We start from the raw sequence: 27405 nt of genomic DNA, 5'->3' as shown, positions 1-27405 counted from the left end.
GAGGGTAAGCTGTCAGTGTGCTGATCTGATAAACGCTTTTCTTTTTGTTTCTCATCTTTAAATTGGTGAACTGATTCCATTCACCCAATGACTGCATGATCACTAGATCTGATGTCAGATTGGGAGATGGAAATGCGTGGCTGGGGATGAAGAAGAGGCTGCCATTTTGGTAGCAGCCCGTGTTCGCTGCTGATTAAACACAAATGAAACCACGTTTAGTTCTTCAATACAGTCACCAGAACCACCGGCCATTGGCTGTCTTGTCTGTAAAAACCCTGCTGCAGATTGAGGCCTTTTAAAACTAGTGATGTTTGTTTGTTTAAATAAATTAATTTAAAAAGAACTCCATGTGGAGGCAGATATTCTCCCTGTAGTGTGTTAAATACTTTATGCAAAACATCTGTAGAGGCGTAGAATATAGGTAAGTGTTCCTGGTGCAATCTCCTCTTGTGTACTACTTCTGGATTCAGATGTTATTTTGAGTTCAGTTTTAATTAACATGAGGACAAAATCTAGAAGTTCTGAGGGATTAGTATTGATGCTTACCTATTAAAAATTTAAACAGAAACAGACATAAAACTAAATGCACTGAACCGCATCTTTGCAACTTTGACTGGGAAATGATGCGTGGGATCTCGTTTTATGCTGCTACTAAGTCCAAAACCCCCAATACTTGTCTCTTCCTTTTCTTGGGAGTCATCATCTGCGTGGGTGGTCACTACTGATCCTGGTTAGCTCTAGTAGTTCATCATTCCTCACAGTCTGTGGAATTAGACACTCCAGAAGTTTGTTAGGGTAGAATTAAATTGGATGCAGCTCTGATTTCTCTATGCTTTTCTTGACTATATTTCATTTGTAATACGGTTGGGATGTTACGGGTTGATACCTCTGAGCTGCCAGAAAGCTGCAAGAGCTTGTCTGCTGTTTCAAACAGCTCTAGTTATTGCTGTGTTGAGTTACTATCCCTAGTTACTGCTGTGTTGATCGAGTGAGCGGTGCTGTTGAGTAACCTTTTTTGTTCCGTTGGGTTTTTTGGTTTTTGTTTTTGTCATCCTCCTTTTCCCTGTTCTTTGTGACTTACCGTATGTTCCTTTTTGATGAGGACGTAAACATTGAATGTGATTTTTTTTTTTTTTTTTTTTTTTTTTGTAGGTTGCCTATGCTGGCGCTAATCTTTGGTGTTTTGTGATTTGTAGTCATATTCATTATACTATTTCAGAAACTGAGCACGTTCCTTTTCCAAGTTATAGATAGAGATCCATGTAGAACAGATGTAGATGTTTTGGAGGAGCGTGTGTAAGTACTTTCTCTTAGAATATTTTGTAATGTGTAAGGTATTCCAGCTCTACACCGCACCCTACTGTGAAAAAACAATTTTTATCCTTCCCTTTTGCCTCTTCTTCCTGCGCTCCCATGCCCTCTTTTGTGCCAAGAATATGGCATATGCACTGTGCACCTGGGCCAGTCTTGATTATCCTTTCCGATTTGCTTTTCTGTAGTTCCCCAACACTTGGCATGGATGATCAGCATTTCTGTCTGAGTGCAAAAGCAATAGTGCTGGCTGTAGAAAGTCTTCAGCAGGGATAATCCAGTACTATCTGCGATTTCACCACCACTGGTATCCTGCTGACATGATACAGGACGGTAGCGTCGCTTCTGCAGTGTGGAGCTGAAGATGGCTGGTGCTTCAGGGGCATGCAAAAAACCAGAAACAATTTCACTGCTGTTCAGTGTTTTGTCAGATTTTTTCCCCTTCCCAGTGGAGGTCTGCTACTGTATTCTTGTGTGCCTGGTGAGGCCTTGTCAGAGGAAAATGAAATAGGCAACAGTAAACTGCATCTGGGTAATTCGGTGTTTGGGGAAGTAGTCCTTGAGGCATAGTCACGGGCCAGAACCCTGCTGTGCTAGGCCATACACAGGCAGAATGAGGTGAAACTGTTTTAGAAGATATATTTATAAGATAAAAGATACAGAAGTATTTTTTGCTTGTGGTGTTGGTATGACGAACGTCACCTTTAGCTCCTCAGCAGTTAAGCAGCTAGCTCTTGAACATTTAACAGCCTATTTCCACTTCTTGTGGTGAAGGAAAGTAAATTTTAGTGTTTAAACTTCCAAATGAACTAAGTTTGTGGACTTGAAAAGGGAGATCCTTCTGTATGTGAATTGTAGCATGGTTTTTGGAGGAGCAACGTAGGCCAATAGGTTAAATGGCCTTGTGCAGGTGATGAAAATGGGAGGAATATATGATCTGCAAGTCTTTTGTTTTCTTTAGGAGCAAAAATTCACCCTTTTTCTTGTTGATATCTTCTATATGTACTGTCCAGAGAAAGGAAAGGAATGTTTACTGTGCGGATACCGCTTAATTTATTACTGGGCGGGGGTTCGGCATTCCTACAGCTAGGGTTTCCACTGCTGCGTCTTTCCTCTGCTCCCGGGCAGTGACTTTTCTTGTCAGAGGTGTAGATGCTGTATTTGAGTGTTTGCAGCTCGTTGCTGTAGACCAGCTGGCTTTTCCTGTAGGACCACTTTAGAGCTGAGCACACCAGCTATTTCTGAGCAGCAAAGTGAAGATGTGAATACTGTAAGTGAAGCAGTAGAGGTAATAACAGCAGAGAGAAGGTGGTAACATGGGTTAGGAACTAGAATACAAGCCCACTGTGAACCCGGAGTATATACATATACATACAGCTTTTTTTATTTGATGATGATACTCCCACTAGCAGACGAAAAGTCAGGCGAGTATTCCCCCGTGTGTCCTGGGCCGGCTCCCAGAGCCAGTGGAGGGTGGAGAGAAGGAGGACACAGCAACAGTCATAGGGCAAACTGGGAGCGGAGGAAAAGCGGGAGGGGGGCCCAGGCAGCAGGCTGGCGAGGGGAGGGAGAGTGTGATGGGAAGGGTAACAGAAGGCGATAAAAAGGTAGCAATCTGGACATTTCAGAGAAGAAGGGAAACTGCATGTGACAGCTGTGAGTATCTGCTGTTAAAGGTGAAAAGAGAACAAAAAATTAGAACCACTGCTCTGCTGACCTGGTTCTAGCTGCCAGCTCTTTCATGGTTTGAGTACTTTGGCGGCTTCTTCCTTGGCAATTGTTTATTCACACTGCTATGCAGTGGGACACCTACATTCCTTCCGATCTTTCAACCTGTGTAGAAGAAAATCTTTCCAAAAGCCTGGGTAGCCATTTTCTTGTACTTTTTATTCTTCCCTGATGGTTAATAAGAAAATTCTGTCTGGTCAAGAGACAGTAAATGGCAACTTTCCTTGTTCTGTTTTTGTTCATTTGAGCAGAATAAAAATAAAAAGCATGTGTGATAAACCTGTAACATCACAATATGAAACTCTATTTCACCATTTTCAATAAGTCACTTGTTTTCTTAAGTCCTGTAGTGCTTTCTGTTTGTGACTTTCAGGTGGTCAACTTTTGGGCTGACACTGCACTCACTTGACCACCAAGCAGCATATAGGGAGTGGGCCTTATTCCTTCTCCCTCTTTGTTTGGCGTTTTGTCTTTTTGGTTTTTTCCCCTTCTAATTTGTAAGATTACAATAAGATAACAGTAAGGTTAAAAATGAATGAATCTGCTGGAAATGAGTCAGGTTGTGGTGAAAAACCTAAATGCAGGGGTAAGCCAGGTTTACTCAGTGCTGTTTCTGAAGTTGTTTTCCTTTTTCCTTGAGGTAGAAAAGAGGAAAATATGGGAATAGAAGGATTTTTTCACTGTGGCTGCTTAGAGCTAAATTCTAGGAATTAAACAATGAAAATGAAACAAACCAGTACTATGAATATAATTAAATGTTGAAATAGAGTGATTTAATGGCTTTTTTTTTCTTCTTTTTTTCCCCCGTAGGCTGAACTTACAGGCATCAAATGGCGTAGGTACAATTTTGAAGGTCATGGGGACTGTGGCCCTATCATTTCAGCCCCAGCACAGGATGATCCAATTCTGCTCAGCTTCATCCGCTGCTTGCAGGCCAATTTGCTTTGTGTGTGGCGCCGTGACGTCAAACCGGATTGTAAGGAACTGTGGATATTCTGGTGGGGAGATGAACCAAATCTTGTAGATGTGATACATCGTGAACTGCACAGTAAGTTATTCTCATTCTTTTTTCTTGATTTATTTATATTTTTTTTTTTCCAGTTAAAAAGGAACTCTGTCGTTAAAGGCTTTAGCTTGGTACCATATGTGATTTTTGTTACAATTTATGTATTAAGACCTAAAGAAAAAAAAAGCTTGTAGATTTGACATTTCTGCTGCAAGCGATCTGCAGATAAATGCAAAATAAAACTTGAAAGAACTTAGGAGACCTATATCCAGCGTCATTACTTAGATGTTTGTGAAATCTCAGATGCGCTGTAAGAGTAAATTCTAGTTCAGAGGATAATAATAAAGAAAAATTCTGGCCTGGGGTAATACCTGACTGCAGTATAGGTGTGTTATTTCATCAGCTAAACTCCATGGCACCACAGGTAAATCTGCAAGGTCAGAACTTGCCATGTTGGTCATGCTACAGGATTTGAGCATAAATGGAGGCAAGTTGCAACAAGTGAATGTAATAAAAGGAAGGAAGGGGAAGGTAGGACAAAAATAATTTCATGTGACTGTAAGTTTTATGCACCTTGATTGTCTTCAGTGCCTCCAGAACGTGTAGCCTCAAAATCATGCAACAAAACTAACTTTATCTGTTGTGATCCTTTTTGGCTGTGACTGTCCACTATATATTAATTCCTTTTCAATGATGTATTGTTGCTTTGAGTAGACCTAGTTTCCCTGAAAACTTTAACGTTTAAAAGGTATTTTATTAGACTGCATGAATACTTGTCTCTTATTTTACCTCTCATGTCTTGGATGAAAACAATGAAAGTTCTCTAATCCTGGAATAATAATAGTAGTAAAAAAAAACCAAACCCAAACCAATAATAAGGATCAGCTCCTTGGTTTTTGCAATAAATTTTCATCCTTTAGACCTTCTGGTTACTTGGTGATAAAATGTGTATGCCAGTTCAAATATATAGAATATTGTATTTGTCAAGTGTGCTTTAGTTGTCCTTTATCTCCCTACCTCTACCACCCACCGTTTTGGTCCTGGGTTATGCTATGTTCATTTTCTTATTGTTACCCTGTTCTAACCACCTATCTTCAGACCATTACAAACTTCATACTTTCATGAATACCAGATTGTTTATTTGGTAATTATAGCCTGTGAAATCACAGATAAGAAACACTGTGTATCTTTAGGCGGATTTCATGCAGGTAGCTATGTGATCATGTATAATTAAAGAGATGGCTCAGAAGTGCTGCACCGAGCCATTCCACTGACATAAATTTTTTATGAGGCACCTGTTTTGAATGAAGGTGTGGGTAATATTTCTACTTACCCAGCAAAGCTTTAATAATATATGCTTTTCTCTTTGTGAAATATAGTTTATTTAATATTTCAAATGCAGTATGTGGGACTTAAGTGTCTTTTTATTTGAGGGGAGTTGCAGGTGATAGCTTCTGTTTCTGTTGTAAATTGATGTAGCTTGTTTATATCTAGCATCTTGGTTACACCATATAATGCTACTTCCAGTGATAATGGTCTGGCGAGGCATTTAAATGTATGAATGGGTGAACCTGCTCGAGTACAGTATGGGGCAGAGTATAGCAAATAGAGAATAGCATCACTTCGATGCTTTTTTTTGCCTGGCCCAAAATTTTATGAAGCATCTGGGCTGGAGCCTTCAGTACAACAATTTTTAAGTGGAATTAAATCTGAAAATTGTCTGCAAGAGCACTGTTTTTTAAATGTCAACAACAGCAGTATCACACTGATAAAAAACAGTCCGAGCGTAGTGGGTTTCCCAACACTGCAGCCAGCTGAACTGAAAAGATAGGTCTGCCCTGGTACAATAGCACTGTCATTGAGTGATCCTTATTTGCAGTGCTCTCTCAAATTAAAGTAAGGAAGTCTGAAAGAAAAAGACTGCGCAGAGGGATGTGAAGAGATGCAAAGTTGAGTTTGGAGATGGAGAAAGGAGGACTGTGCGTAACTCATTTAGGGGAATGAAGTACATGGTAACTGAAGGAAAAAGGGATATGCTCCCGTGAACTGTCAGGACCCTGCAAGAATTTGGGAAGTAATCTCCTTTTCTTCTCCCTTCCACTGCAGGTTTTGGAATTCTTTGTAACGTGTCTAAATCGTATAATGATAGGTTTACTCGTTCCATATTAAAAGCACATTGAAACGCTTGCAGTGACTGATCAGATAATAAAGTGAGAGGTAATTGTAAAAGTGTTATAAAATCTACTGTTGATAGGGTTGTCTTGCTCTCCTCAGTAGTTGTTTTTACAGTTCAAACATCAGTATTGACAAAATATTGAACATCAAATTCTGCCAGAATGAAGCATTTATGTACATTGATTCCTTGAAATACGAGAGGACACTGTGTTCAATGTTTCATGCAACAGCAAGGCAGAAGAAACAAGGTTATTTTGCTTTTTATTGTATAAGCAGACCACAGTACTCAAATATTTGATAATTGAAATTAGTTTCCCGAGTTTACATGCTCTTGAAAATATAAAGGACTTTGCATGTGCGCATACAAACAGAAAATAAGTAAGCTACTGAAGCACAGTAATTTACTTGCCTGCCAGCTGAGCCACCGTAGCACGCTGCTTGTTTTGGTGTAACCTGGTTGTGAAATGAGCTGCGTTGGCTTAAAATCTCGTTCGTAGGGGTTGGATTGTCACTGGGGTCGGTAACTTGGAGTTCAGTGACCAGAGCTTTGCTTTTGCGTTTGTACTCAGGCTTTTAGGAGCGCGAGTCCCAGAAGTCTGACACTGCAAATCCAAGTGGAAGACTAGAGTCCATTCGACACATTTTCAGCTTTACAAATCCTGTCTTTTGAGATGAACTTTAGGAAATAATGGCTGTTAATAAGATCATGAATTCTTACCAAGTATGAAGTTGCTCACAGTGTTTTGGCTTTCTTTTTTCCTGCCTAGGACTTGTGCTTTAAAAGTGAAATTTTCATTAGCATAATAAAAATTTAGTGGCAATTTAAATTTAGGTCTTTATCTTTTATTCATTGAAGTCTAAATTAGAATTATTGATTTTTCTGAATAATGGAGTCACTCAAATAATATTGTATGACATTTAGTACTTTGGTTACCCAAATGAGAAGTCTAGACTGAGACTTTTCTTTCAGAAACACTTTTTAAAGTTTTGCATATGAGCTGTGTGCATTGCCTTATCTTTAAAACATTCAAGGTAGATGATTTCGGAAACAACAATCTGCCTTTAATAAAAGAATTTCAAATAGTCATAGGGAAAACAACTTAGTAGTTATAAACAGGAGGTACTAGGAACAGTTGTTTATGTAGTAGCTTTCCAAAACTGTGTTGATAATTAAATGCTGTCATGGGAGATTAAGTAAAAACAATTATTTGCAGAACAGCTCTAGATCAGTTAAGTAGTTAGATTAGCTAGACAGCTGCGAATTTCATAGGTGTGTCTCTTGCACACACTCCTACATTTCTTTCTCCTGCCAGCCACAGCTGTGGTGTTCTGGTTTTTATTATGATTGGATTTTAAATTTGAAGAAAGGTGGAAGATCTTTATTCTGTCCCAAGTGAAAAAAGCTAATTGGTATGGGGTCACTGAGTGGGAGAAAAAAATTGAGTGATTTTACAAGTTTGAAAAAGCTGGGAGTGTTCTGGTTATGGAAGTTTTGTTTTCTCAAGGATAAGTGCTATTTAATGATATTACTGCCTGAAGAGGTTTGACAAGTGTTACAGCTGCTGTACCTTCTCCCATAAAAATATTTTTTTTGGTAAATTCTACAGAAGCAGCGGAATGGAGAGGAGGTAGTATCTTACTGTTGGCAGGTTTTTTGACAGGAAAGTTGTAGATTTGCAAGTTGCAGTGATCTCATTTGCATTTGGTGACCAAATACCATCTGGAGCACCGCAGAGAATTTGTACTTGACTCTCGGGTTTTTTCTCTTTTCTCCCACCCTACACTTGTACCCTATGCATTCTATGCAGATTATGAGCAGGTGATATCTGTTCCTTAGCTGCCGCCTTTGCTTTTGCAAAGAATACTTATGTCTGACATTTTAAACAACCTTTTTGTCGGACAGTTTTTTCTGTAAACTTGTAATCTGCATATTGAGCTTACGGATATATTCAGCTTTCTCTGTTGCACCTGTGGGACAGAATACTTGAATTATCAGGAATAATGCAGGCATTCTGATGTGCGTTGCTACTGAGAATATCGTCTTGACCCTGGAGGTGGACTCTGGAAGACTGTCAAAATGTTAGACAGCATCTTGAGAATGAGTAACCAAGATTCTGGGCGTTTGATAGAAGGATGCCGTTTCGTTTAAAGAACGATAGACTTGTTTGCCTGAAATTACTGATTCTGGTAGGTATTTGGGATTGCCATCACATTTGTTCCTCTGCGAATCTATGGAGACAAGACAAACGAACATGAGGAACTTAGGGCATCGGTGAGAAACCCCAGACCCCCGTCTGTACCCTCCAGCTGTTATTGTTGGCCTAAGCAATGCATGGCACAGAAGTGAAAACCCTGTATTGTGACAGGTGCTTCATCATGTAGTTTCAAAATAGAAGCTTAACAGTACAAAGCTTGTTGAGAGAAAATAAATACAGTTTTAGCATTTTGCTGCTCTTGGGACGATCATCCTTGAAGTGTTGGTAAAGTTGCAGTTAACTCTTGACTTGCTCTCACTTTAAAATTCACTTAAAGAATTTTTTTCCCCTTAAATAGATTAGATTGACAGTTGTTCCCATGCAACCTTTTTGTTGTAGGGGGAAGGGCTTGTGACGGAAAGGTGGTATATATAATGTTACTATTTTTCTGTGGGTCGAATTCTTTTGAGCCAAAGTCTTTGTTTTTATGTATTGTCTGGTATACTGCACTTGATCCATTAATTTCTGGAGGTGCTTCCCCCAAAAAAGATGCTAATAACCTTTGTACTATACTGGATGTAGAACATCAGGATTTTGATGGAAACTCTTCTGAAGAATAGATTATCTTGTATTAATTCGGTGAATCTTTCCTGAAAGATTATTGTTAAGGATATTCACAGCTTGGTAGGTTTAAAAATGTAGTTAAAATTTGTTCCATGACAGGAAGAACATGGAGCTTCAGTTCATTCCTGTTTATGAATTCCTGGCATGTGGGGCTGATGCAGTTGTAATCCCCAAGTGCTGATAAATGTCGAGGGGAAAAAATGTTAGCTGTAGGAAGGACTTTTTGCAAGGCATCTACGTTAGATCATATAGTTGTGGCCCGGACTTAATTTCTGCTCTTGTTTCTCTACCTGCAAATTGCTGCTGGGTAGATTTTCACGTAGAGGAAAACACAGCATGCCAGCTATGTTTTCAGGCATCTTTCCTGAGAAGAATAACTTGCCAGAGCTCAATTTAGGTAATTTTATTACAACTAAATAGGGTTCTTGATGCTCACTTATTAACTTCCAGATTCTGAATTTTATTTTATCAGTTAAGTCCTCTAAATCAAGTAAACGTTTAACCTATAAATGTTAAGTAGATGGTGCTTTTCAGTATTTATTAGGGATTTATAGAAAAATAATGGCAAACTTCAATTTTGAAAAAAAAAAAGAAAAAAAAATATTTTTTTGTTCTGCTAATGTAAAAGAAGATAAAGAAGGAGTGAAAAGGCTCCTTTCCTTTCCATTTCAATTTAAAGTAGTCTTATTTAAGGTTCTTTCAAGGTACTGTGTTTGATGTACTGTAGTTTTAAGGAATTGGGAACTCTTTCAGGAGATATGAAATATGTTCTTAGCTGCCATGTAGTGAGATATGTTAATTATTGAATGAGAAGCTGTTCCTGTCCGTTGAAATGGACTTTAAGTGTGTGAAGCAATGCGTAAAATCAAGAATAAGCACCCCTCCCTGTGAAACGGGTATACAAATTAATAGTATTGCTTTTAATGAAAGTGCTCTTAAGTCTTTCGTTCTATTATAAGATTATGAAAGTGGGAAAGAAGGGCATGTTTTGCTGCTGAAATTTCATTATGGCTAGCTTTGATACTTTCTTGAAATTACCAAAAGGTTATCTCCTTGTTTCCTGCTTTGACAGGCTTAGTTGAAGGGTGTACAAGCATGGAATGTGCATTACAACAATTTGTTTTATGTACTCTAGGTAACTACATAAAACCCGTAACTGTTGTCATGCTCAGTATTGTTTAGAAAGAGACCAGCTAACATATGGAAAAGCAGTTTACGAACGAGGAATAAAAGGAATCTCACAGGAGCAGAAATGGAAGCATTCTTGAAGGCTTTCAATTTAAAAAGAAGCTACGAATATCAAGCAGCTGAGTACCACTTATTAATAATTTGAAGTGAAATCTGAAAATGGTTAATTGCCAGTTCTTGAGTTAAGAGTGGAATTAGCAAGTAGGTTCACATGACAGAAGACTTTATTGGAATATTAAGTTACTGAAAAGTCTGTTTCTGGGTTGATTACTTTCAATAAGTCAAGTCATTTGCATTTTCTTAATTGCCTAGCATAGATTATTTCCAAAGACATGAAAACAAAGTTAAACTTTTACGTTCTTTTGGAAAAAAGATAGAATTTAAAAGTGAATTCTTACTTTCTCGTCTTGCAGAATTGTTCTGTGACCCTTATATTTGACACCGTTAATTGGTGTCCAGTGATTGCCAGTTGAAGTTCAGCTTAGACAAAATAAACTTTTTCTTTTAAGGAGGCATATTAAATGAGGTTATTATGCCATCATTTGGGATTAAGGAATTGCTTCATGGGAAAATGCCAACTCCTTTTATACACATGAGGTTGACAAGAGCCTTATTGTGTCTGGGCAAGACGTCTTCGTTTTATTTTGTTTTCTTTTTAAAATAAATATTGTTCCCACCATCCCAACTTCTTCCCTCTTTTTACTTTAAAATTGGCTTACGGTTATAGACAACAAGGCTATGAGTTGTTAAAAAATAAAAATCAAATCTGAGTCTCCCTTTTAGAAGCCAGATTGCGCTTACCTTTTCCTTAATTCTTCTTTTCTTCAGTGTTTTTTCTCTCAACCCCAACAGCGAATCTCAGTGTTCAGAGTAGTATCAAATGAGCACCCATGGCATACACGACTTCATTATCAATTCTAGTTAATGACGTACCATTCTAACATACTGCTTTTTCCCCCCTTTTTACAGTCTGTGACATCTAAGTCTAAAAGGTATCAAAAAAAATATAAAATCTACCTGAGGGTCGTATGTAAGATAGCCTAATGCTTGCTTGCTTTTTTTTTTTTTTTTTTTTTTAATCTCCCAAGAATTAAATTAACATTTAAAACCTTATATGTGGAAATTTGGAGGCTTTACTGTTAATTGCAACAAATTACCTTCTGAAAATAGTTTGAAGGAAAGACACTGATGGAAGGTAAAGCCAAGAAATTCTCTACTGAATACCATACTTCTTCCTTTTAATCTTCCTGCTTTCAAAATATTAGCTTAGTTCAATTGAAATAGTTGAAATGTTGAGTAATTGATCTTTAAGTTTTATTGGCTACACAACAGTTACTGTTTTTCTGTTTGTGTTTTTGTGGAAAAATGAATTCATTGTGAAATAGTAATAGCTGCATTCTGTAGTGAGCGTTTAATGATTCTTTTGCAGAACTCTTCCAGTAAGACTCGACTTCATAGCAAACCGCGTACATTTAAGGGCGGAGTAGAATTGGCGCTACAAATGTGGTACTGTACAGAAAGTGTGGAAATCTGAAACAAGGTTATAGTAGCTCAGAGTCCTTTTCAAATAAAAGCTAGAGTGAGGTCTTACTAATGAATTGGAGAGAACTATTGTATAAAATGTGCCTGGAATTAACTAGAGTGTTGAGACCAAACCGAAGTCCAACTTTTGAATGTAAATAAAATTGATGGGTTACCACAGGCAACTCGGTGAACCACGTAATTAGGTTTTTTCCATGAAAAATGAGACATTATACTGCAGCAAAGCAGTATGTAAAGGATTTATATTCTAGTTACATGAAAATTAAACAATCATTAAAAGATTGTATTTTTAAAAGTGCTGCTTGAGGGGGGAAAATGAAAAAATCCAATCAGTAGAATTTATTTTTCAGCAATGTGTTGGGCAATATTATCCACAGTAGTTGATGTTTTTTGCTTCAGGGAATCTTTTTTTTGCAGTGAAATGAACTCACTTAACTGTGTGAAGTAAATCTAAGTTAGCTTGAAGTGAAATCCGCGTTAATAGATCTCATTACTGATGTTTGTATTTTCATGCACTGAGTAATCCTAAGAACACAGGGTAAGCTCTCGTGGTAAATCTCATCTTTTCAAATAGAGGAAATGCCATCTTCAAAAAATAATAATAAAAAATTCACATACAATTGCATTTTGGTAATGCCATATATAGAATAATCAATGAACTTCTAGTGACGTACACATGCTACTGGATTGCAAACAGAAAACACAGAAACATGACTCTTCTAAAGTGAACCCATAGCTTCTCTTTAAGGAGGTATGTTTTCCATTACATAAAAGTTACTTTATTTTAATGCTCCTATTAAAGGTTATAAATCTTGATACAAAATTCTTATACCCCAGTCTGGAGGCTAGTTTCATTTTAAGTGGACTTAATTATACATATGCACTTAGTTATCCAAGGCTTTAACAGTAATCTGTATTACAAGTAGATTGGATACCTAGAAACGTGTACATATGGCAATTTAGAATAAGATTTGATCTATGGTTCAGTGTGTCAGTGATCGGCCGTGACATTTAAGAAGCAATATGGTACACTGAGAACGAAGGTTTTGAAACGTGAAGTCTGTTTCCTAATGTTTATTTGAAACTACAGGGCATGCTGAGGTTGTAAGATGTCATTTCCAAAAGAGGATGCCATAAATATGCAAGCAAAAAAATATTCTTGCATAGAATTAAGAGGAGGAACAAGTGCAAACCAAAATGAGCTGCAGCACGTGGAATAGGTTAAGAATGAGGTTGAATTCTTACCTTTGCTCTTTGCCCATGGGAATTGTGGGTTTCAAAAGGAAGAGTGTGGAGTTTTGCTGTTAGTTAAATATTAGTTCCTTGTTTAAAAAAACAAACGGCTGTGTGTTGCAGTCACTCATATAATGACAACTAGAACTTGAACTTCCAGTGAAGCAGTGTTAGATTGATTTATCAATACGTAACATTTAAGTAGTTTGAAGGAAAAGTATACGCTAGAGGAAAGGCACGCTACTGAAAAGTTTTTGTATTCTCGTGATCTAAATCACACTTTAAATTTTTTCTCGTTCAACTGAGCAGTGTAAGCATAACTTGTAACGGATCTACCTGGGCCCAGTTTGTCCAATATCAGAAAATTGACTGTCGTGTTCCCTTTAGCCATAAAAATGCACTTCAGTTGTCTTCGTATTCTCTTAGTTCAGGTACAGGCTGGCGTGAGACAAGTCCCTGTTTCAGGTTCTGTTACGGCCGATGACAAGGTTTGGAGCATCGCAGCCCCCAGCTCGCTTAGTTTGCTTCTGCCTTTTACCATCTGTAATTTTGACTTGGAATGAGACCACTGCTGCTTCTGTGATCTAGCACAGTTAAACGCAGGTGCCCCTCGTGGCCCATTGCTGCAGGTTGAAGTACCTGCCTCTGCGTGAAAAAGCCGTGGCCTGAAAACAGCCCTTCTTGCTAAAAGACCTTTGCAGTCCTAATTTTTGTTTTCTACTGGTACAGTATTTGCCAGTCTTTTCCTGGATTTTCAGAAAATCTTGGGGCATTTTGTGCTTTGGAATGGTCGGTGGGACAAAGGGGTCAAGCGGAAGTGCTACAAATTCGTATAAGAAATTGATGGGTGGATAGTAACAAATAACCGGGCAAAGTTAGCGCCTCAAATTTCTGGAGAAATTTAAGTGTGACATTTCTATATTACGGAGCGTATAGTGATAAACTTGGTCTCAGAAGGAAGAATTGAAGATGGCAGGTATGGCAGTTTCTAAGCAGGACTCCAGGAAATAAACCTCTCTTTCAAGAAAACTTTCCTTTTTTTTTTTTATAGTTCAGCTTGTTCCATGACATTCTAGTTGCTCTGTCTTTTCCGTAATACCTTTTCTACAGCCAAGGGAAACTTCAAATCATAGGTGATGAAAGTATCGTTGTACAGTGGTTTGGTTTTCTTTTTTTTTTTTTTACCTGAACAGCTTTAAGAATTTCATATGTATTCTTTAATGCTCTCTAAAGAGATGAGAAGTATGAAAATCATTATTGTGTCTACAGGGGGAACAGGAGGGCTTATAGTCTTATGTGTTTATGGTTCTGGAGAGTTGGTTAACCAATTGGGGCATGAAAGTTAAATCTCTTGGCCCCTTCGGAGTTCAGTAAAATTTATTCTGTGCAGTATTTTGCAACAGATGTCAACAAAATTCACTGGAATCTGTTCTCTAAGGCAAATGAGGGGGGAAGTGTGTGTGGGTTTTGTCTCCTGTGTCTTTCCCCGCCACTCCCCCCCCCCCCGAAAAGGATGCTATTTCTGCTAATACCAGGGTAATAAGCAGTGTGATTATAAAGCGCATATGGCTTCTGTATTTGATTGACGTTCTCCGCTCTGGTTACGCAATGGATATGATGTCGGACTATGTTGGGTCAGGATAGAATGACGAAAGGCTTAACTGAAAATCCTGCTCTTTCCGATGATTCCTGAATGTGCCTGGGAATTCTGCCACTTTAAAAGGCTGCTTATCAAGAGGAATATGTGCTTCTGACAAAAGTTTTATAGGTTTGCTTTAACGTGCAATTGGCTTATTGAAAGATAACATTTTATTTTGTACTAGCGTTATATTTTGAATAACTTAAAAATAACTTAAGGATTCTGTTGCCGTCCTTAGCAGCCCTCGATTAGTAGTCCAATTCAGAATTTCTTTAAAAAGCAAAGTAAGATTTTTTTCATTGCTGCAACATAATAAGAGCAATTATGAAGACAAGAGGTTTTTTTTCATTGTTGCAAAAGAAACAGATGCAGCTAATTCAACACCTGGAATGTAAAGGTGGTTCTTCTTTCCTTGTTTGTTGCAGTAATAAATGGAAAGAATATAAATAACTAAAACTAAAACTGTGAAGTGGTATCAGCAATCGCTGCTGCTTCTTTTCTGCTGGCTTGCTGGTGCTTCCAGCTTTAAGGTCCCCTGATCCTCTGTCTTAGACTCTGCACAAACTCAGAGCTAGAGTTTATACCCAGAAGAGTTTTGCAATCCAAATGGAGGAGTTCCCACTCGTCTGTTCCCTTTCCCATTCTATGGGAAATAATTTCTTCAGGAGCTAATCAGCAGATGAGGTAAAGCTGAGAGTAATAAACAGCAATGTGTTTGAGGTCTCTCTAGAGAGACTTTGTACCTGGAGAAGCTATCCATTGAAATGTATAACTTCTAGACAGATACACGCTGTCCCAGATGTATGTAGAATTATTGCTCGGTCCCCCCCCGCCCCTGAGCCCTTTTCCTAAACTAAACCAGATTGTAGTAAGCATTATTTTATTCATTATTATTTCTTTTGCTGTAAACCACAGTTAAGGCATGGAAAGTGGGAAGAAAAATGTTTTGCCTGCGAGACTGTCACTGCTTAGCTTCAAAAGAAAGACACTATGGCACTCAAATTCCTAACGCCTCCCTTTTTGGTGTATGGGTTCCTGCCTGGCCTTGTCCTGGAAGTTTCTCAGTAAGCCCGAAAAACGTGTATAATTGGTGAGCAAACATTACACATAAGCGCTCTTCGTTGTTTACTTGCATGGCCTGTCCTAGACGGCTGTCTAAACTTGGTGCCACAGAGAGATGCTCAGCTTTTAGTATGGCTGATCCTGTGTTTTAGCAACTTGTCAAATTAAAGTGCTCAGATTATTGTGTGTTAACAATCTAACCAAAAGATCGTAATGCTTATAGATTCATTAAATATATATGTATAAAAACCCCATTACTATCCTTGAGGAGGTAACTTTTGAATTGAATGGGAATCTACATGAGTTCAGTTCTCTCTGTGGTTTTACAATTATTTTACATTTTTATTTATTTATTCCCCAGTAGTAAACTTAGCAGCAAACGTGTTATATATCCTCTAGGAAAAGATGTTTGTTTGCTTTTTCTTTCCTTCTTCAGTAAGTGAGTACAGTTTACATCTTGTCTGTTAACATAATGCACTGAATGGGAGTTAAATAAGTTTCTGAACTCAAAACTGGCCAAAATACAAAATCTGTAGGAGGGCCATGGTAGATATATTAAAAGAAAAAACCAAACCCAGATTACCACTTGCTATCTCTGTAGGCCTCCTGCTTATGCTCCCCTATCCTTCCCAAATGTCGGGAGAAGCAACTGACTTTTTAGGATTTTCATCTGAATTTAATTGCTTAGTTTAATTGGCATGTAATCACTGAAAAAGTAGAGACCTTGGATTACTCATACATTGGAAAATCTATGGTAGCTATTCATTATTAAAGATACCATTTTATATAGCTGAATGGTATATACAAGAAACATGATGCTGATGAGGCTGAAATAACAGAGGGATGTGGAAGGAGCTGCACACTGATAAGGCTGCGTGATTCATTATGATGTTAGTTCAGAATCTTTCATTGCTCAAACTGCTGAGCTCTGTAGTTTTGTACTGTCATTTGTCTTTGTTTTAATGGGATTAAGTAATTATGTGTGCATTTTCTTTCAACTAACTAGCCCGATAAAAGCATGCAAAACTGAATAGCCTATAAATTGTCAGCTCTTCTGTTCTAGAAAAAGTGCTTTGATTGCACTGCAGTTTTTAAATCTTGGTGCATATATTTAGATGACCTACTGAGGTGGGTAAGACTATAGAAGTAGTTTATGTAACTAATGGGCTGAGGGTCTCCCCTTGGGACTGTGGCTAGGGGAAAGCAGATCTCAGCCTCCAGAACAGAAATTTTAAGAGAACAACCCACAGCATTTTAAAGCAGAAATAAGGGATAGGTAACCTAAGGCAGCGTCGTAAGTCACTGTCACTTCAGCTGTCCTCCCAAACAATGGAATAACTCTTCATTGGAATGAATCATGGGTGGTATTGACATTCACACTTTGGCTATATCAGTAGTAGTTTCAAGTACAAATTTTCCTGCTGCTTTGCAAAATCTCTGCCTCTGTCCTGCAACTCTTAAAGACTTCCACTAGTTTTTTGTTAGCTTGATATCCGTCCGATTTTCTCAAATATTAACTGCTCGTCACATATCACGTCATATGAAAAGGGGAGTGTTTGTGTTTAATGAAATCGTCAGGTGTTCGGTATGTGATATCATCAACCCACTTAATGCTTTTTATAACTTTATGCTTTCTGTATGGCACGTTTATACAGTCAATTTTATCTTTACTATTAATTCAAATTAAGTCTTGTTCTGAGAGTTTAGGTAATCACTTTAATGAAGCGGTTGTGTTTGCTTGCTGCTTCTTCTTTATTTTAAATATTGGTCTGGGGAACTAAAGGTTTTAATGTATTCAAAGTGATAACTAGTAGTAACTACGCAATAGTCCTCTGTTAATTCATTTTTAAGTGATTCACATATAAGAAGATTTTTGTACTATTATGCTGTCTCATAATTTCATGCTAGAACAAACTGCAGTTAATTGGCATTAGTGCTAGTCCATATGTGTCAGAGCTATAGTTTTTCATTCCTCTTCTGGCTTGAAGTTATGTTGTCAGCAGATCCATTTCTTCTTTTCTGGAGTTTGCATATTACACGTGACAGTACAGTGTCTGAATTTTGTGGAACTGTGAACACTTAGTCCCAGGTAGCCATTTAAATTAACCTGTTATGATGAATAATGAATGACTGTAGCCGAAAAATGATGTTTCTTGTTATCTGTACAATTTGTCGAAAGGCTTTCTGTGATTGTTTGTATCAGCATTGCACATATTAAGCAGTCTTGGCTTAAGAACAGTAACTTGTAGGACCCGTGATAGAAATGGACAACTTTCCCAACACCGGTCTTCTGAGATCTGTGGAGGAAAATAAACCAGTTCAGGCCACCTTGTTTGCCTGTTTGAAAATGGAATTGTTTGTATCCTGTTTTCCTAATGGAATGGATAAGTGCTACCTGAATGCTGAATCTCTCATATCCTTATACTGGCTCTCATCTGGCTGTTTACAGTGGTTTGTAAACTCTTCAGTAGGTTGCTGTGAGACTAGACGATACTCTTGCTTTGGGATTTTTAGCTGCCGAGCTGGTTGTAACCAGGAACTGCTTTTGTATTTAGCATTTCCCCCTTGGCCACCCCATCTAAGTTGCCTCAGCACTTTAATTTGTGAAGTTATCCTGGATGTGTATCCAGGACGTCAGACCGAGGAGGAGGGATTCTGGTCCGTGATTGCTTTTATGTGCTATGATAAACAAGTAGGCAATGCAGATGGTAAATGAAAGTTAAGGCTTGCTTGCTTATCGCTTCACCTTGTCTTGCTGTGTTCTGGTAGCAGGGGCAAATTGGGAAAAGGCATTGTTTAAAAATAGCAGGTATCCAGTATTGGTGTTTTGCTGCTCACACTACTGCCAGCTAAGTCTTCATGCTGACGTTCATGTGATTAAGAATGTTGGATGATGACACAAAGAACTCTAAAAAGTAATGCTTAAGGAAGATATCCTGCTGTGTGCATTTGATGCCCCATCTGGGATGAGATTATAAATTAAAAAAAGAAAATACAACCCTGAAACCCCATGAACTGTAACATTTTAAAAGCCTTTGAATATATAGAGCTTGAAGAAAATTGAAGGAGTTAAGGTGTTTTGTTTACATACATCAGAAAAGAATAGAGAGTGCTTTCAGAGTACAAAGACTCAACTTTTATTTGCCAATATGTAGCAAACCAGCAAGTATTGCCTCAGTCTGTCACTGTAACATGTTGAGCATTTGCAGTTGTAAATCCCTGTCATTGTCAGAAATACAAAATTTTGCAACCAAAAATTTGCAACCAAAAAAAAAAAACGCATACAGAAACTTTGGATACACAAAACTTTATGCCATCTACCCTAACTTTGGTTGTCGCTTCTGTTCAGTGTTGCAGCTGGCCAATGTATAAAGGGAGTTTTCAAAAATGTATGTACTGTGAAAATGTAGCTATGTTTATGCAATGATAGTTTATTTAATGGAAGCTTTGCAAAGAATTTGACTGCCCTGTGCAGTGTCCAAGTTAAGAGGGTGAGACACAGGAGAAGTGTTAGGGCACAATCATCTTAAACAGAAATTACATTATCAGATTTTTGTGAAAGTAGATTAAGTTTTTCAGAGGTGATGTCTATATTAGTAAGTGATTCAGCAAAATAAAAGCAATTCAGTAGATCGAAGCAGTTGGTTTGAAGGTCCTGTACCCCACACTATATGAAATCCAGGGGTTTGTTTCGGCTGGACCAGAAGCCCTCACCATGCATGGCTTTGAATTAGTTTAAACAATCAACCTTCAGTTCAGACCCTGTTGTCCCCTTTTGGGGTTGGGGTGTATTTCCGCATGTATGTGGAACAGAGATCCAGCTTCATTGCTGCCAAAAGGAATCTGGTTTGCATATACCAGAACTGGCGGAGCGATAGATCACAGGTGATCAGAGTTGCCCCATATTTATGCTTTTGTTTGTTATTTGTCTCCAGCAGGTGTATTGCATGGATGGCATTAGTTCCTAGTGACTTTTTCCCTCAAGAGACACCATTTGTCATGACGACATGTATTTGTGTTTGGTTTGAGTGTGTAAGAGATTTGCTGCATCTTGGACTTTGTGTGCAAGTAGAGAAAGTCTGTTCGACACGTGTACAATAAACCTGATGAAGCCAGGGCGCGTCGAATTGGTTGTATACGTGTTACTCTGCTGCTCTGCTGCAGTGTTGGCTTATGGGGGTCATTCATGTCGACTGCCAAATGTCTGGAAATTATACACAAATGTTGAAAGTCCTGTGTTTCAGGTGCAGTTTCTAGGTATGAAGAGACAATGCAGCCACTGGAGGTGTGCAGATTGTTGTTGTGGATTTACGTTTCCCTCGTGATGCCACGCAAGCTTTCCTACTCTGAACGTCAGTATTGTGCTTGTATGTGAGGAGGGCCGGTGTTCCCGGCCCTTTCGTTAAACTGTAAGGTCAACTACCCTTCTCTTTTAAAGTTACTAAATATTTTAACATTTCATCAATATTTATTAAATATTAAAAAAAATGGGCACCACTACTGAACTAAGATCCAAAAGCCCCTTTACATTTTATCTGGTCAATTGAAATAGAGTTGGGAAAAGACAAGAAGCCTTTACTCTACTGGCTCTTGGATTTCTCTTGGATTTAGTCTTGTAAGTAATGTGGTAATGGCTGGTTTCATGTTGTTCTGGATTAAAACTAAAACATCAGAGTATATGATTTACATAGTTTAAAGTATTTTGCTATTATTATATTTACATTAGTCTTTCCTTGTATTTTTGTTACGCAAATTAATTTCTTGTTAAATATTTGTGAAGCGAATTTCAAAATACTGTGATTAGTTCTTTTATTTTGAAAGAAATAGTTAACAAATAGGAAAATGCTTTTGGAGTGCTGAATTTCTGGCAAGTACCATTGGTACAGAGTGTACTGAACTGTAAATGTTGCAGAGTTAGCACAAACTGTCTGATATAAAAAGCACGTTTTTGTTATAAACACTGGCTGGTTAACAGAGTTGTTGGTCTTACAGAACAGCTTTAAACAGTGACTGTTGCTTTTGAGTAATATTAAATATTTGTCTTTTGGTGAATGTTGTCTTAGGAAAAATCACTGTAGCTAACAAATAAACCAATCCTTTTATTATGCACTATAAGTGCATTTGAACTTTCTTGATTTTATCCAGACTGTTTCAGTTTAATTTATATGTTTTGGGGAGGTTATTCTTCACTGGAAAAAGTTTCGGGTTTTTTTCTTCAAAAAACCCTATTTGTACAGGTGTCTTCTGGCTTCAGAATTGGCTATGTTCTTTCTAAGCTTTCTCTTGTTTTCCTTCTGGCTTTGTACCGACGCTTTAGGGTGTCTGTTATTGTAGTGTTTCAAGTGACAGGGGTTGCAACCGTAATGGAAAATATCAACTGAAGCAAACATTTTCAGGAAGTATAAAGCGGTGCGAATGTGTAAACCTTTCTGAGCTTAAACTCCGTAAAAACGTTCTCTAGAGTTCTACCCTGAGAATGACGGGCTTGTAGTTTTATTTTCTGTGGCTCTTTTTAATATTAAATGCTATGAACATATGGCATGCAAAGTGTCTCTAGACACTGTGCTTTGTGAATGATCTGGAGTGTATTAACTTATAACCAGGATCAACTGCCCTTTTTATTATACGGTGTGAGTTGTATATTCTGAATTCTAGGCTTTACGTCACCATTCCTTACTTGATCCTGTAGCGTATATCTTTTTTTTTTCCAGCTGCCTCTGTGAACTCAGTTGCGGGAGGTGATGCTTTCTTTTTGTGTGTGTTTGAGGACAAAACGTTAATTTGACTTACTTATCTTTTTAAAATAAAAATACCCATTGTTTAATTTGGCTTGTCACTTGAAGTGCATGCTTGTTATTGTACCAAAATTTTTTTTTTTAGAGCTGTGGATGGCCCAATTTAATCTTACGTGTGTTTGCTAGACCTAACGGAATGGATATCTTCTGGGATCTTTGGGAGAAAGAAAACAAAGCTAAAAACCTCTTACCATTCTGTATAAAGCATTTATATACCTTTGTTAGTAGAGCAATATTCTTTGATTTATAGTCATCTTCAATAGAAGGACACTCTTCACAGGCCTGCTAGATGCTTGCCTATACCTTAAAGCATCTCAATACCTCTTAAAATTGGCTTTTAATGCAGCAACTCATCTTTTGAGTCTCATACAATACTAAAGGCTTGGCTTGAAAGTCATGAAGGTGTGCACTGAATGGCATTTTAAATACCTGGAATGTTACATGTTCAAAACTCCCACCCTGAGACTTGGTGATTCAATAATGAAAACAGGGCTCTGATGAGGAGCAAAAAGGCTTATTACCCTTTATCTGATGACTGTTTTTCCCTTTTGTTCTAGCAGCTATGTTTAATATTTTAGGAAGATAAATTATCGTAGAATTATACAGTAGTTGAGGTTGGAAGGGACCTCTGGGTATTTAGTGCAACCCTCCTGCTCAAAGCAGGGTCAAGTAGAGCAGGTGGCCCAGAATGACATCCAGTCATGTTTTCAATATCTCTGAGGGCAGACAAAAAAGTAAAAAAAGGTAAAAAAAAAAGGTAAAAAAAGGTAAAAAAAAGTGATTTCCATTTGTGCCCATTACCTCTTATCCCATCACTGGCTCATATTGAGGAGTCTGGTTCCATCTTCTTTACTCCTTCTCATCAGATATTTAAACACAACAGAAGATGCCCCGAGACTTCTCTTCTCAGGGCTAAACAGTCCCAGCTCTCTCAGCCTCTCCTTGTATGACAGGTACTCCCGTCGCTTAATCGTCATCATGGCCCTTTGCTGGACTCGGTCCAGTTTGTTCATGTGAGTCTTGTACTGGGGAGCCCAGAACTGGACACAGTACTCCCAGTGTGCTCTCTCTGGTACTGAATAAAGGGCAATCATGAAGGAATCGCCCGTGTAATCAGCTGTAGTTCCTTGCAATAGCTGGGAACCATGTAAGAGACATTTAGGTCGCAAGCGTCCAGAGAATATCCACCATTCACTTATCTTACACCACAAGTCTGGAAGTGCTCTTAACACAGTGTACCGTACTTAAGCTGTAGAAATCAAAAGACCACAACCTGCAAAAACTGCAATGTCGCAAAAATCAGGCAAGAGATCAAGAACGGCACCAATGTCTTGGGTTTTTGTGATTGCTGAGAATTTTCTAGGTGGAATAAGCTCAGATGATCCTAGGAAGGGAGAGTTCAAGCATTATAGGAGGCCAAAGTAAAATATAATTTTCCCTTTTTAGGTACTATTTGTGTGTTTTGTGCAAACTTAGTTTCTTAACTTGGTTTTATCATCTTTGTAGCAAATTTAGTCTGCTGTATTAACCAGAATCCCCTGTCGATTTGGGCACTCCAGAGTAAATAAGGAAGTGCATCATCGCTATTGGATTTTGAACCGTAGCAGTCCCTTTGTCTTCATACACGATAGTTGTTTCTTCTCGTCTTGAAGAGGCTGATGAGAGGCGCGGGAGGTTAATGTTGTTGCTGCTGTTGGCATGCTGATTCTTTAGATTTTATTCTTGCTGTCCTTCATCCTCAATGAAATGTAGGTCTGTTGTGTAATTCATTAGGAATATATCATGTTTTGTCATCCTGCCCCCCCCCCCTTTTTTTTTTTACTGTGTTTATCTTAATCTAAGCTTGGAAATTCCTGGGGGACAGTAGGTGCCTCTATCCCTTTTCTGGTCTTTAAAGATGAGCCCGGCGCCAGTCGAAGCTGCGTAGGGAACGAGTGATGGGGACAGGCCCTCTTCAGTCAGCAGGAGAGGAGGAGCTGCTTGTGTTCACGCCATTGCTGAGCATGAAAGAAACTAATAACAAGTAACCCATTTTTTTTGTATCAGTCATCTCCTAGTGTCCACTTAGAAGAAACACTTTGGTGGGTAAGGGCGGGGGGGGGGGGGCAGATTTGGTTTTAGATCATAAATGAGCAACCTGTTTATCCCTTTTTTAACAACAAGGAAAATCTAATTAATGCTTAACGAACGAGCCAAAGCAAAACCTTAATCCAGTCTGTTTCTCTTTAACAAATTAAGTGTGCATGTCATTATTTAAATATCTAATGAGATTCTGGAAAATTTGATTAAACCTACTAAGAAAACATTGTGAAATGCAGCAGAGATGAAGTAAGAATTATACTGCAATTGAGCGTAAATAATTAGTTTTACCGATCTGATGGTGTCTATAGCAGTGCTCACTAATGGTGTATATGATTTTTTTTTTTCTTTTATTTTCTTCTTTGTTTGCTTGTTTTGCTGTGGGATTTTTTCTTGGTTTTTTTTTGTTTTGCTTTGTTGTTGTTGTTTTTTTTTTTTCCCCCCTTCTGTAAGCGTCGGTCTCCTGCTGTCTGTTCTGGGAATTCTGTTGTAGTGGGGTGCTGTGCAGCCAAACGCTTTTAGAGTAAGGAAAGCAGGAACTTGTTTCTTGCTGATAACCTGTCCAGACATCAAGGGATGAAAGTATCAAAAGGAAACTTTTTTTGAGCTGAACAAATTTTGATTGGAAATGCAAGATTTGGAAATACAAGACCGGTTTGAAAGGAAGTTGGAAACTTGACAACCTTCCTGTAAAATATGGGCTTTTTCTCTTTGCATGCTAAATTTTGTGAACCTACAAATCTTGCTTGTTTTTCCTTGCGTCCTTATCGTGCATAGATTCATATGCTTATAAAACAACTGAACTTGCTTTGTCACTGGGTAAATGATTAGCAATGGAAGAATGTTAAACAAGAAATACTTTGGAATGTTAATTGTAAATCTAATGACTTCCTTTTAAAATGAACCTGAAGCAAAATTCTAGTAACTGTTATTAGGAGGGAAGAAATGTGGGAGTATAAACTAGATGAGGCTTGCAATAATTGAAAGGGGATCTGGCAATTTGGGCATAAAGGGGACTTTCCACTGGCATTTCCAACACATTTGGGTGATATTTTGCAGCTTGTAATGGAACTGCTGCATGGGATCAGGTTGTGAAGCCGATGCATTTCTCCTCAGAAAGAGTTTTAATTTCAAGGCTTGAACTTTGGATAAAAATATCTGTTAGGAGAAATAAAGCAAATTCAGTTTTGGATTACTGAGTCTTAGTAAGAGAACATGCTGGCAGCAGTACCTCTTGTATGTAAGTGGTTATTTAGGTGGTTTAGAACTTAGTTACGTCTTACAACACCGAGTTAAAAAAACAAAACACAAAAAGCTCACAAAATGAACAGCAACCCCCTCCCAAGTCACACCTGGCTTTAAGTTTTCAGCTCCTATCTTTTTTTAATTTAAGTATCTTCAAATTTAAGGCCACCGTAATATAATTTCAACACTAACTGTGATTCCGTGTGTGACTGTAAGAAATGGCTCCCAAAAGAACTGAGGGAAACTATAAAGTTAATAACAAAAGTGAAAACCAAAAATTTCAAGCGATGTGTTCTGTCAAGAAGCAAAAATGTGGGTATCTCTTACTGCAAGTTCTCTTGTTTTGCTACTAATTGGGAGTCTCATTTGCTGTTTTCTAAAATGGATGAGAAATTATACAAGTAAGGACTTTGCAAAACAGATGTGCTATTCTGCCAAAACATAAACAATTGCTTATTTATTTGCCTGTAAGTGTGTCCGCAGAATTGGGAAGTGAGGATTATTCTTCCTATTTAAAGTAGGGCATAAAACTTACACTACTGGCAAAACTGCTGGATCATTCTTGGTGCGAGTGGCACGGTGCAATGTGGGGAGCTGTGCCGCAGCCTGCAGTATCTGCTGAATTCTTCCTTGAGGATCTGGAGCTCCCTGTATGGCGGTGAAGGCGTACGGCAAGAAGTACTGATGGTAACGGAGAGGAAGAAAGATTTTCTTAATCCCTCCCACCCCCTTTCAGTATTTGGTATATAAAGAGAATATGGTAGAAGATCTCTTCACTCATTCTGCCACAACAGACCACAAGAAAAGAAGTTGTTTAAGCTAGATGACATATTTAGTAGTTGCCTTGCCAAAAAAACTTCTTCCTTCCAAACTGTAAATAGTTTTTTCGTTCTGAAATAATGATCTTTTTATCTGCATTGCAATTTTTCTCTACAGCTAGTCCCTTATTCGTAGAAGTTTATTTTTGTAAGGGTTTTCCAGATTTGGGAACTGCATTTGATGACTCATAGTATTATTTTTTTTTTTTTCCTTTGCCTTATGCCAGGTAGGAGCAGCTGTGTACTTGATAATTAGCTTACTCTCTGCCTTTGCTTAAACACTGCATTCTTTTCAGGGTGTTCTGGCTGAGGGGGGAAGAATGCTGAATTTTTCTCCTGTTTGCTTTTTGTGTCCAGCCTACAAAAGCCAGTTTTACTAGGCTGTTGAAGCAGCCAGAATATTTAAATAGAGCATCTAAGTAAAAGGAGGACTATAGAACTGCTGTAAATAATCCTTTTTTCCCCTCCATGTTCACTTTCTCTGAACACCATGATTCTGGATAGTATTGTAAAAGTACAGAGGCAACAAAAAGCAGATGGTTTCTGTGAATGAAGGCACAGTCTTACTTGGCTGAAGGTATTTTCTAATTTCTGTCATCTTGCCTGACATTCATGAAAGGCTTTTATAAGCGCATTGAAGTAGTGACTATTTTCATATATCATTTGATCTTTTTTACCTATAAAAGCAGAAGTACTATCTCTGATGTTTTTAAGTACATCCTTATGCTAACGGTTTTATTGCCGCTATGGTTTACTCGTAACTGCCTTCAGTTCTCTTGAATAGCAGAACTAGTTTCATTACGCTGTGTCAGTCGCCGTCCTCCTAAAGTAAATACCTCCCCCATGGGATAAAAGACAGCTATAACTTCAGGCGGAATTTTATTCACCTGAACTTCAAAAAAAACCAAGCAGCAGCCATAGCTTCCACGTACCGAGTTGAGGTTAGGCTATGGGAAATCATCACAATTAGAACTGCGGAGAAAGTGATTAGACGACGTTTTTCTGAATCTGCACTATCTGTATGTATGTCTGTGGTCATCTAATAGATGGCGTTGATAGATGTTACGCGTGAACCCGTGTTATGATAAAATAGACACGTCAAAATATGAAAGGGATTCAGTTTGCCGTTACTTTATTAAACGAGCATCTGCCCCGTGAAAGTCTCTTTATTTTTAAGCTGATGTTACAGTGGCTAAATCTGAATTTTCTTTGCAAATTGTGTAAAACAAAACCGTGTCCTTGTCTATATGTGGATTCTTCTGTTGCGAGATCTTAATGTCTTTTGTGTAAAACTTGCTCTGCGCTGCCCAAATGCCTTGTCAGGTCTGTGACAGCCGATTCAGTAGCTAAATGTTAGCTGTGATCCCCAACAAAATTCCTGTCACTTAATGAGTTCAGGGAGGAAAAATTACTCAGCAATAGCCTGATGGCACCCCCGCCCCCACCAGCATGAAGAACTCTTAGAAACTTCTGCCAAATAGAAATTGCAATATATAGGCTTTGCAATATCAAGAACATTTTTTTGCTTGATATTTAACATTGGAGATTGAAATAAGTAGGAAAACTTTTTTTCGGAGGAGAGCTTAAGAGTTAACATAAGCATCCTCAAGTGGGTCTGTGCATATTGCTATTGTTAGATGCACGTGGACACGCGTTGTTCTAATTTCTGTTGTTGCTGTTGAGCAGAGTTTGACAGAAATTATCTATATTGGTGTGCCTTGTAGGTAAGCGCGTGCATGCAAGTACATTTACTAGTGTGGAGGAA

General features: G+C 38.2%; 1 protein-coding gene across 2 annotated transcripts in view; it reads left to right on the top strand.

The window, feature by feature from the left end:
- The window catches only part of MED13L (mediator complex subunit 13L), a 204298-nt gene that overhangs the window by 16285 nt on the left and 160608 nt on the right, over positions 1–27405 (top strand). For both annotated transcript variants that reach the window (XM_087768384.1, XM_087768385.1), the window contains exon 2: positions 3850–4087. In XM_087768384.1, coding sequence (XP_087624510.1) covers positions 3850–4087 — 238 coding nt within the window. The remainder of the gene's footprint in view (positions 1–3849; positions 4088–27405) is intronic.

Source organism: Nipponia nippon, unplaced genomic scaffold, assembly GCF_047370975.1.
Source record: "Nipponia nippon isolate SJK-2023a ecotype South Korea unplaced genomic scaffold, ASM4737097v1 scaffold_30, whole genome shotgun sequence".
NCBI classification, from domain to species: domain Eukaryota; kingdom Metazoa; phylum Chordata; class Aves; order Pelecaniformes; family Threskiornithidae; genus Nipponia; species Nipponia nippon.
The sequence above is the reverse complement of the archived record's forward strand: the minus strand, read 5'-3'. Positions and strand labels throughout refer to the sequence as shown.